Genomic DNA, 12537 nt, shown 5'->3' on the forward strand with positions numbered 1-12537 from the left:
CTCTGGGGAAAAGCCGTTCCTCCTCATCTCCTTCTTAAATCTCCTACACTGAATCTTAAGACTATGTCCCTTAGTTCTGGTCTTATATATACCTTTCATAATTTTATGTTTCTATAAGATCCCCTCTCATTCTTCTAAATTCCAGCAAGTACAATCCCAGATGACTCACTCTCCTCATAGGCCAACCCCTTTATCCCTGGAATCAACCTGGTGAACAACTTCTCCTCCGTCTCCAAAGCCAGTGCATCCTTCCTCTGGTAATGAGACCAGAACTGCACGCAGTACTCCAGATGCAATCTCACCAGTACTTTGCACAGTTGCAGCATTTCCTCCCTGCTCTTAAATTCAATCCCTCGAGCAATGAAGGCCAACATTCCATTAGCATTCTTGATAGCCTGCTGCACCTGCAAACCAACCTTTTGCGATTCATGTTCAAGTATCCCCAAGTCCTTCTGTTCAGCCGCATTGCTGCAATTGCTTGCCATTTAAATAATACTCTGATCTTCCATTTTTCCTTCCAAAGTGGATAACCTCATATTTGCCAACATTGTACTCCATCAGCCAGATCCTTACCAACTCACTTAATCTATCTGTATCTCTCTGCAGACTCTCTGTCCCCTCTTCCAAAATGCTTTTGCATGTTGTGAGCAGTTTCGGGCCCCATCTCAGCTGTCACCATCTTGGCTCTGTTCTGGTAGAATGTTGTAGTGACATTTAGCCATAGAGTTGTACAGCTCAGAAATTGGTCCTTTGAATGCCCACATCCATGCCAAATATGATGTATATCTATCTTAATGGCATTTGCCTTCATGAGACCTGAATATTTCAAATTCTTTACTATCCAAGTACTTTCCAAAATGCCTTGGGTTGTAATTGCATCTATCTCCTCCATTTCTTGTAACAGCTTGTTCCACACTACCCTCTGGAAAAACACATCCCATCAGATCTCCTTGAAATTTATCGCCTCTCTCCGTGAAACTATGCCAACTACTTATAGACTCCAAATAAAAATGTTGAGTATCTACTCTATTTATGCTCCTTATAATTTTAAACTTTGCAGTTCATTTCTCAGCCTCCAATATTTCTGGGGAGAATAAACCCAGCCTGTTTATTCTCTCCTTGCAAATAAAGCCCTCTATTCCAGATAACGTACTGATTATCCTCTTCTGAATTCTTTCTAATGCCACCGCTTCCTTTCTGTAGTGTAGTAACCAGAACTCTACACTGTACTCTAATATGGCTGACCCATGTTTAGAACAGTTGCAACTAGATTTCCAAATTCAGTGCCTTGGCCTACAAAGGCATGCATCCTGATGCCTCCTTCACTGCCCGACCCACCTGTGTCACCATTTTCAAGAGGCTATAAGCTAGCATTCCAAGTTTCATCTGTACATCAACACTCAAGGTTCCTGCCATTTATTGCACATGTTCGTATTTGGCATCCAAAAATGTAGTACGTTGTACTTCATCTATCACCACTCTAGCGACCATTCCAGCTAATCTATGTGCCTCAGTTTTCTTTTACATCTTTCATTTTTTTCTACTCAAGCAATTTTTGCACTGTCTACAAATTTACTAATCAGTACACCCACACTCCTGTTCGGCTCCGAATCATGGGTCCTCTACCGGCATCACCTACGGCTCCTAGAACACTTCCACCAGTGTTGTCTCCACTCCATCCTCAACATTCATTGGAGCGACTTCATCCTAACATCGAAGTACTCGAGATGGCAGAGGCCGACAGCATCGAATCCACGCTGCTGAAGATCCAACTGCGCTGGGTAGGTCATGTCTCCAGAATGGAGGACCATTGCCTTCCCAAGATCGTGTTATATGGCGAGCTCTTCACTGGCCACCGTGACAGAGGTGCACCAAAGAAGAGGTACAAGGACTGCCTAAAGAAATCTCTTGGTGGGGGAGTCACGTGATGGAGTAGTGGCCGATAGGGGAACTCCAGCCCTCTCCAGAAAAGTTAAAAAATAGATAGAGAAAAAGCAAAGGCACAAACTTAAAAACCAAAACAAAGTGAAAGTAAAAGTGTGAAGCAAATGGCAGCGAAGAAAAAAAAACCAAAAACAACGGGAAGAAAAGAAGAAGGAAAGACGTCGGAAGAAGAAGGTGAAGGCCTTACCTGTCCGAAGAGGCCCGCCGCGGAGAGAGAGGCCCGCTCCCACAGGTCAGTGGAGGTCCCGGGCTCGGGACTACAAAAATGGCTCGCAGAGCCGAGTAAAAGTGCGCAACCGCGCATGCGCATGAAAAAAAACACACTGACGGGAGGGGGGAACAGCTGCGGAGTCGATCTCCACAGCTGAGAGAGACACCTGCAGCACAGCAGCAGGTGCAGAACACAGACAATAACAACAAGAAAGAAGAGGGTAAAAAGAAAACAAGGAAACAACAGATGGTCAACCCAGAGGAAGAAGAAGAAGAACAGAAAGAAGTGGAAGAAGAAGAGAAAAGCAAGACAATGGCTGTATCTTTTTTTAAAGAATATATGGAATCAGTGAAAGAATGGCAATTACAAGAATTTGATGAGATAAAAAGAAGAATTAAGAATGCAGAAGAAAGAAAGAATAAAATGGAAGTGGCCATATCAGAATTTGCAAAAAGAGTGGAAAATATGGAAAAACAAGAAACATTTGTAGATATGGAAGTAAAAGACTTAAAAAAGAAATTAGAAGAATCTAATAAAAAAGCTAAAGAGGCACAGGAGCTGTTAGCTCAGAAGATAGATATAATAGAAAACTATAATAGAAGAAATAATATAAAGATAGTGGGTCTTAAGGAAGATGAAGAAGGCAAGAATATGAGAGAATTTATAAAAGATTGGATCCCCAGGGTCCTGGGAAGACCAGAATTACAGGAAGAAATGGAAATAGAGAGGGCACATAGAACTTTAGCCCCGAAACCACAACCGCAGCAAAAACCAAGATCTATTTTAGTAAAATTCTTAAGATATACAACAAGAGAAAATATATTGGAGCAAGCAATGAAGAAAGTAAGAGAGGACAAAAAGCCACTGGAATATAAAGGTCAAAAAATTTTTTTCTATCCAGACATAAGTTTTGAACTCCTGAAGAAGAGGAAGGAGTTCAATACAGCGAAAACGATCTTATGGAAAAAAGGATATAAATTTATGTTAAGGTACCCAGCGGTACTTAAAATAATTATTCCAGGGCAACAAAACAGACTATTCTCGGATCCAGAGGAAGCAAGGAAATTTACAGAACGACTACGAAACAAGCAGAGAGATGAAGACATGTAATAAGAGTAAAAATGACCACGATCTATATGTATGTGTGTAAAGGGGTATATTTGTGTATATATATATATATAGTGTGCATACATGAATGTATCCGTATTTAGAGGAAAATATATAGAGTATAGACAAGAATTAATAAGGGAGGGAAATGGAATAGAGGGAATTAAAAGAGTGACCTTTGTTACATATGAAAATTGAAATCTTTTCTGGGGGGGACTGGGTAGGGAGGAGTTACGGTCACTGCAAAATCAGCTGACGTTTGCGAGTGAATTCGCAAATCCAAATGGAGATGGGAGATGTGGTTGTCCGACAAGGGATAAAGGACAACTCAGGAGGGGGAGGGGAGAATGGGGTTAAAGAAGTTTTAAATAGGAGAATAGGGAAAATGTTTGATGTTTTAGAAATGTTGTCTTATAAAGTGTTCAAAACAAGAAAACAGAAATGGATAAGAAGGAAAGGTAATGATGGAGAAACGGAAAGGGAAGATAAACAAAGTATAAAATGGCTACGCTGAACTATATGACTTTAAATATTAACGGAATACATAACCAAATTAAAAGGAAGAAACTGCTAAATTTACTGAAAAAAGAAAAAATTGATATAGCATTTGTGCAAGAAACACATTTAACTGAATTGGAGCACAAGAAATTAAAGAGAGATTGGGTAGGACACGTAACAGCAGCGTCGTATAATTCAAAAGCAAGAGGAGTAGCTATATTAATTAGTAAAAATGTACCAATTAAAATGGAAGAGGAAATAATAGATCCAGCAGGGAGATATGTAATGATAAAATGTCAGATATATTTGGAGTTTTGGAATCTACTCAATGTATATTCACCTAACGAAGAAGATCAAAAGTTTATGCAAGATTTTTTTTGAAGATAGCAGATACGCAAGGGAACATATTAATAGGAGGGGATTTCAACCTGAATTTGGATTCAAATATAGACAAAACTGGGAAAAATATTAACAGAAAGAACAAAGTAACCAAATTTATAATTAAATCAATGCAAGAAATGCAACTTTTGAATATATGGAGGAAACAACACCCAAAGGAAAAGGAATATTCATATTACTCGGGTTGGCATAAAACATACTCAAGAATAGACCTATTTTTGTTATCAGCTCGTATGCAAGATAGAGTAAGAAAAACAGAATATAAAGCTAGAATATTATCGGACCATTCACCCTTAATATTGACAATAAAGTTAGAGGACATCCCTCCAAGAATGTATAGATGGAGATTAAACTCCATGTTACTCAAAAGGCAGGATTTTAGAGAATTCATTGAAAGACAAATTAAAATGTATTTTGAAATAAACACGGAGTCAGTGAAAGATAAGTTTATACTATGGGATGCAATGAAAGCATTCATTAGAGGGCAAATAATAAGTTATGTAACCAAGATGAAGAAGGACTATAATCAGGAAACAGAGCAGTTGGAAAGGGAAATAGTAAATATAGAAAAAGAATTAGCAATGAAGGAAGATACAACTAAAAGAAGAGAATTGGCAGATAAAAAAATAAAATATGAAACACTACAAACATATAAGGTGGAGAAGAATATAATGAAGAAAAAACAGAAATTTTATGAACTAGGGGAAAAAACGCACAAAATTCTAGCATGGCAGCTTAAGACAGAACAAGCTAAGAAAATGTTATTGGCATCAAGGAAAAAAGACAAACAAATCACATGTAATCGAAAGGAGATCAAGGAAAACTTTAGAGAATTCTATGAACAATTATACCAAACTGAAAACGAAGGGAAAATAGATAAATTTCTAACTAAAATTGAACTACCAAAACTACAAATAGAGGAACAAAATAAATTAACAGAACCATTTGGAATAGTAGAAATACAAGAGATAATAAAAAAATTACCAAATAATAAAACACCAGGAGAGGATGGATTCCCAATAGAATTCTAGAAAACATTTAAAGATTTATTAATTCCTCCCCTCCTGGAAGTAATCAACCAGATTGATAAAACACAAAGCTTACCAGATTCATGTAAAACAGCAATAATTACAGTAATACTAAAGCAAGGGAAAGATCCACTCGCGCCAGCATCATATAGACCAATATCTTTACTTAACACAGATTATAAGATAATAGCTAAACTATTAGCAAACAGATTAGCAGAGTATGTACCGAAAATGGTAAATCTAGACCAAAGTGGATTTATTAAAAAAAGACGCACAACAGACAATATTTGTAAATTTATTAACTTAATTCATGCAGTAGAAGGGAGTAAAGCGCCAACAGTAGCAGTTGCTTTAGACGCAGAGAAGGCCTTTGACAGAGTAGAATGGAATTATTTATTCAAAGTATTGCAAAAATTCAGTTTACCAGAGAAGTATATTAATTGGATTAAAGCATTATATAAGGGACCATTGGCGAAAGTGACAGTAAATGGATATATATCAAAGCAGGTCAACACGGCAGCGATGCCCACTATCACCTTTATTGTTCGCGTTAGCTATAGAACCACTAGCAGAATTGATAAGAACAGAAAATAATATAAAAGGGATAAAAATAAAAGATAAGGAATATAAAATCAGTTTATTTGCGGATGATGTTATAGTATACTTAACAGAATCAGAACTATCAATAAAAGAATTATATAAGAAATTGAAGGAATATGGAGAAGTGTCGGGTTACAAGATTAACGTAAATAAAAATGAAGCAATGCCTATGGATAATGCAGATTTCTCAAAATTTAAGAAGGAATCACCATTCAGATGGCAAATGCAAGCAATAAGATACCTAGGTATACAAATAAATAAAAATCTCGGCCAACTATATAAACTCAATTATTATGCACTAATGAAAAAATTACAGGACGATTTAGAGCATTGGAAAGATTTACCACTAACACTAATAGGAAGGATAAACTGTATTAAAATGAACATTTTTCCAAGGATATTATACCTATTTCAGGCAAAGAAATTCTTCAAGGAGTTAAAGAAAATAATAAGGAAATTTTTATGGAAAGGGGGGGAAACCGAGGATAGCACTAGATAAATTAACAGAATGGTATAAACAAGGAGGCTTACATCTGCCAAACTTTAAAAATTATTATAGAGCCGCACAATTAAGATACCTATCAGATTTTTATCAAACAAGGGAAAAGCCAGATTGGACTAGATTAGAATTAGATAAAATAGGGGAAAAGATACCTGAACACATATTATATAAATGGGATGAAAAATTGGTACAACATAGAAGTTCTCCAGTATTACATCATCTACTCAATATTTGGAAGAAGGTTCATGTAGAAAGAAATAAAACAAATTATCAATTACCAAAACTAATATTTACGCAAAATAAGTTACTCCCTTTTACAATAGATAACCTTTCCTTTAGAGAATGGGAGAAAAAAGGGATCAAAAGAATAGAATATTGTTTTTCAGGAAATAGATTATTATCCTTTGAACAAATGAAAGATAAATACAACATAACTCAAGATACAGTGCTGGCATATTACCAATTGAGATCCTACTTGAAGGACAAATTAGGAAGCAGTCTGAGTTTACCAGAGGGAAGTAACTTTGAATATGTGATTTTGGGAAGATCTAAACCAAATATTAAATAAAATTACAGAAAACAATATACCAAAGAATCCAGAGATCTTCCTCCTAAGTAACATAAAAAACAAAGAATTTGGAATTGATTTGGAGGATGCACAAAAAAGATTTGTTAAGATAGCTCTAGCCGTAGCAAAAAAATGTATTATGTCAACCTGGAAATCGGAAGATAATTTGAAAATACAACAATGGTATATAGAAATGAATAAATGTATTCCATTAGAAAAAATAACATATAGTTTAAGAAATAATATTGAAACATTTGAACAAATATGGGAGCCTTACATGAAACACAATAGCGAAAACCTACCGGGGACATTCACTACCTAAATTAACGAAAGGAGAAGGAAATGAAAAGAATTGACTCAGTGGAATTTCTTGTTTATTTTTATTGAATGACAACATTGTTTGACTGGTTTAATGTATCCTAGATTTTGTACTTTAAATGGACGGGAGGGGGGAGGTAGGGAGGGTGGGATGGGAGGAGGGAGGGGTGGGGGAGAAAATGGCACTGTATATATTTGAAAAGGAAAAAGTATGTATCATGGTTAATGGGATTTATGGTGTGAAAAATAAAAAAATAAAAAAATAAAAAATCTCTTGGTGCCTGCCACATTGACCACCGCCAGTGGGCTGATATCACCTCAAACCGTGCATCTTGGCGCCTCACAGTTCGGCGGGCAGCAACCTCCTTGGAAGAAGACCGCAGAGCCCACCTCACTGACAAAAGATAAAGGAGGAAAAACCCAATACCCAACCCCAACCAACCAATTTTCCCTTGCAACTGCTGCCACCGTATCTGCCTGTCCCGCATCGGACTTGTCAGCCACAAACGAGCCTGCAGCTGACGTGGACATTACTCCCCCCCCCCCCCCCATAAATATTCGTCCACGAAGCCAAGCCAAAGAGAGAAAGAAAGAGACACCCACATTCTCATTCAAGTTCTTCAGTACACGCCATTCCAGTGCTACATTACTGTTTACGGACTTCCAGCCAGAAAAGCACTCCTCAGCCATTCCCTTCGCCTTCCTATCACTAAAAAAATTTTGCTCACGAATCTATTGGGGTTCACCATGAAATCAATTACTTGTTGGTCCTGCAAAATACTGAGGAGCCAAGTGAAAGTCAGTGACGTCTCCAGATTGCAATTGGGGCGGTGAGGGAAAGGGGGCAGGTTGTGTCTTGAATCAGGAGTTTAATGGATGTACCTTGAAGGCCTTGTTACTCAGTGGTAAATGCATCCAAATAACCTTAAATTGGCATTACCTACTGCAAAGTCAGGGGTGGGGAAAAGGAGAGAACAGGAATAGTGCTGCACCATGCATTTGAACAGGCCACAAAATGAAATAAGAACAACTGATGAGGCTGAACTGCTCAGATCATAAACCATGTAAGATGGTACCTTGATATGGGAGATCTTTCATTCTCATCGGGCTTCCAAATGCTTTAACCATTTGTGAAGCTTACAACTGATTATTGTCCAATGATTGAATTGTTTTTGTATTGAGTAGAAGCTATGGAACATATATTTTTAACCTGTAATCTTTCTCGTGTTGTCAAATACTGCTTTCAGAAAAAAATTGCTGGAGGCGGGAATGGCTGTCCTCTCTCAATATTCATTTGCGCCTGTCTGTCTTTATGTTTTCCTCCTCAGTTGAGCAAGGGTCTCTCTAACTTTGGGCTGTGAGATGAAAGACTCTTTGATAATGCACCTGTCCATTTTAGAGAACTTCCTGTTGTGAATTTCAAAGCTCTGAGCACTTACCCTTTTAGAACATTGTAGAGTAGAATGTCTGTCATGTTACATGAAGTTGTTAAGTGTGTATGTTGGGATGTTATGGTGAGGTTGTTTAAGACATTGATGAGGCCAGATTTGGACTATTGTGTGCAGTTCTGGTCGTTGAACTACAGGAAGGATATCAGTAAGATTGAAAGAGTGCAGAGAAGATTTATTAGGATGTTGCTGGGTCTTCTGGAGTTGAGTTATGGGGAAAGATTAAACAGGTTAAGGTATTCCTCGGCATGTAGAAGAATGAAGGGAGATTTGATAGAGGTTTACAAATTTGAGGGGTATAGACAGTAAACCCGAGTAGGCTTTTTCTATTTAGATTAAGAGAGATAAATACAAGAGGACCTGGCTTTGGGGTGAAAGAGGAAAGGTTAGGGGGAACTTTTCCACAGGGGGGGGGGAAGAGTGTGGAATAAGTTGCCATCTGACATGGCAAATGTGGGCTCACTTTTAAATTTTAAAAATAAACTGGATAGATACATGGATGGGAGCGAACTGGAGGATTACGGAATGGATGCAGGTCAGTGGGTCTAGTGAAATGATGTTTTTGGCACAGACTAGGAAGGCTGAATGGCCTGTTTTCTGTGCTGTAGTGTTCTCTGGTTCTAAGATGACACTCCATTCCCCTTTGCAAATTATGGTGGAGGATTGTTTAATTGAAAAGTTGTGTATGTTTTAATTGAAGCTTCTGTCTTGAATTAATTTTAATTTTATCACCTTTACAGGACTGAATTCTGAAAGAGGACATCTGAATTCTCCTTTGATGCCAATGGGGTCATTGCCAAACCAACAGTATCATGGGCAAATGCCAGGAGACATGCTGGGCATGATGGAGAATGCACCTCGTTCTCGGCAAGTGTCCTCCCCTCCAGCTCCTCTGCAAGGAATTCCCACATCCATCCTGGGTTCTGTGCTCGGTGATTTAAAGAAACAGAGGAACCAGAACATGTCTCCAGAGGCTGGCTTGGCTACATCAGGGGTGAGGGATAATAAGCTTGTTTTACACATTGTGCAGTATAATGCTTACTTGCTTCAGCCAAACAGATGCTTGTAAAGAAAAACTACAAATTAATTGAATTAAATTAAGAGATAATAAATACATTAGATAGATAATATTCACAGTCATCCTTGATAAAACTTTGAAGGATGATAATAGTTGTAGAGCATTTTATTTCTATGAAATCAGTTGACAAAAAAAAAACTTGGAAAATTATGGTCCTAAGAGGAGTGGGCCTCAGGTAGATAACTTGGTTTGCATGAATAGTCTGGGCCAAAGGATCTCTATGTTGAATGACTGCTTGTTAGTTTGTGATTCTCACACCATGTTTGACTGAAATGGAAGTCTGTGTAACTTTTTAAATTGTTAAAGGTGCACTTTGCAAACCATGTTCTTAATTATGGGCAATGATAGACTGTTGGACCTGAAATAATGCAGAGGAAGTAACAAATGGGAAATGGTGGTGTCTGCTTTGTGCAATGTCAATGGAAAACAGTATAGATCAGTGAGATTCTTTTGTCTGGAACCCAACTTTTTTCAACCATGTTTTTAGCTGTCAGAGCAAAAAGCTGGTTAAACGTGTGTGCAAAGCACCACGATGCTTTTCCAACTTTTAAAATGCCTTGAAATTGTTGTGAAAACTGGTTTGTCGATGATGTAAAAATTGATCACTCTGGAATGTAATGAGTTTTTTATTAGAATGAAGATATTACTTTGTGTTGGGCAACAACCTGCTTAGTGATGTAATCAACCCAATCTCACAACTGAACTTCAACCTTGCACATACTGACCGCGAGCCTGGTGTCACTTTCTCCAGTTTATTTTCAATTTGTGCACAAGGGCCATATCAAACTTGTGGCTGCAGTAACTTAGGCTCAGCTCTCAAATCAAGAAGCCTTCCCACGACTTTCTCCCCATTATCATCAGCGCATCATGGAATTCAGGCTTCAAAGACAAATGTGTATTTACTCTTGTCCATCAACTCAGATGAAAGATCCTTTTGTTGTAGGCACAATGGCATTGGTTTATTTGGGGAATGGTAACAGGCAGATCAGTTGAAAAACAATTTCAATATAATCTATTGCACATCTGATGAAATATTAGTAACATTCACATTATCATTTTGTTTCATAAAGTGAGATTAAGCTCAAAGAAACAATGTTCTCGAGTTTGAAAAAGTAAGAGGTAATCTCAATGGAATAGTTAAAAAGTAATTATGATTGTATCTGCAATTATAGGATCACAATTTAAATTAAAGGATTGAATGTTTGGGTCTGAGATGAGAAAACAATCCTTCAACGAGGGGTAGTGAAACTTCAGAATTCCCTACCTTTCAGAACATTGTTGAGAACATTCAAAAATGACGGGCCAAGTCCAAAAATGTTTTCTAACATTTCCTTGGACTGATGATTGATGGCCTGAAAGATTACCTTGCTTTCTCTCTCTAAAGACAGATTCCTAGTGATTGCGTATATTTTTTTAAATTTCTGATTTCCAACTTTTGCAGTTGTTTTTCTTTTTTCTGTGCCAAGTTGGGTGGAGGCAGTCCTACTGTGCTGGACACTCATTGGATGCAGTTATCTTGAAGCTGGCTTGAATACCACCAAATTTGTGTTTGCAGGTATCTCTACTAGGAGAGCCACCAAAAGATCTGCGGATGCCTCAAAATCCATTCCTCAATCTGAGAAGTGTATTCCCTTCTAATTTGCCACGTAAGAGAGTATTTTAGGTTTACTTTGGGGGCTTGAAAGGTGTGGACTGTGGTAAACAAGATTTGTTTTGTGCTTTGGTGGCACGGTTGGCATAGCGGTTAGCACAACGCTATTAGGGTTCAAATCCTGCGTTGTCTGTAAGGGGTTTGTTCGTTCTCTGGGTGGGTTTCCTCTGCGTGTTCTGATTTCCTCCTACCCTCCAAAGCGTGTCGTGTTGTAGATTAATTGGGTGTATTTGGGTGGCATGGACTCGATGGTCTAAAGGGCCTGTTACCATGTTGTATATTTAAATTTATGCCCTATAAAATATGCTAATAAATTTGAAACTGTAAAATAGTCAATTCATTCTGTAATTAGTCCTTTTGGTCCCAATTCAACCCTTTATACTCTGTATCCCTATTTTCCAGGACAACCAACAAGCGCATATACTCTGTGTCCTGGCTTTCTGGGACTGGTTTTCTACCCATCCACTAGCTGGTTCGTACTGGTGTTCAGTCTGTAGTTTACCTATGGACCCTATCTGGAGTAGATATAACGAAAGGCTAAAAATGGCTGGAGTCCCAAGAGTTAAAGCCCAGCCTCTAAAGAGTAAAGCCAGGGAACACTCGGTTAAATTTGTGCTTCTAAAGTGCTAGAATGCTTCTCCACCATACTTTATTCCTCCTGATGTGGCTCATATTACATGATGGATAAAATTAGTATCTATACCTTTTGGGGAGATGGCTCATTTTTGTTGACATTATTTTGTTTGAATTGGGATGTAACAACATAAATATGATTGCATTCAGCAGATTATCCTTGTGGTACTTTTAAGTCCTCTACTTCCACTTCTACGGCTGTTTCTCGTTCTTCCACCTTGTCCACTTTTTTTCCTATATCTGACATGACCATCTCTAATCTATTCATTTTTTCTTCTGTACTTTTAATTCTTCTTTTTATTTCACTAAATTCTTGTGATTGCCATTCTTGTACTGATTCCATATATTCTTTAAAAAAAATATATCCATTGTCTTGCCCTTCCCTTCTTCTTCCATTTCTCTGTGTTCTTCTTCTTCCTCTGGGTTGGTCATCTGTTGTTTCCTTGTTTTCTTTTTACTCTCTTCTTTCTTGTTCTCGTTGTTTTCTATGTTCTCTTCCTGTTGTTGTGTTGTAGCTGTCATTCTCAGCTGTGGAGATCGACTCCTCAGCTG

At 37.8% G+C, this 12537-nt stretch overlaps 1 protein-coding gene across 2 annotated transcripts in view; it reads left to right on the forward strand.

Annotated features, from left to right (window-relative positions):
* Positions 1-12537, forward strand: part of raver1 (ribonucleoprotein, PTB-binding 1) — a 71265-nt gene that overhangs the window by 36703 nt on the left and 22025 nt on the right. For both annotated transcript variants that reach the window (XM_069927441.1, XM_069927440.1), the window contains exons 8-9: positions 9364-9617; positions 11257-11347. In XM_069927441.1, the coding sequence (XP_069783542.1) occupies positions 9364-9617; positions 11257-11347 (345 nt within the window). The remainder of the gene's footprint in view (positions 1-9363; positions 9618-11256; positions 11348-12537) is intronic.

This window comes from Narcine bancroftii, chromosome 3, assembly GCF_036971445.1.
Source record: "Narcine bancroftii isolate sNarBan1 chromosome 3, sNarBan1.hap1, whole genome shotgun sequence".
Lineage (NCBI taxonomy): Eukaryota > Metazoa > Chordata > Chondrichthyes > Torpediniformes > Narcinidae > Narcine > Narcine bancroftii.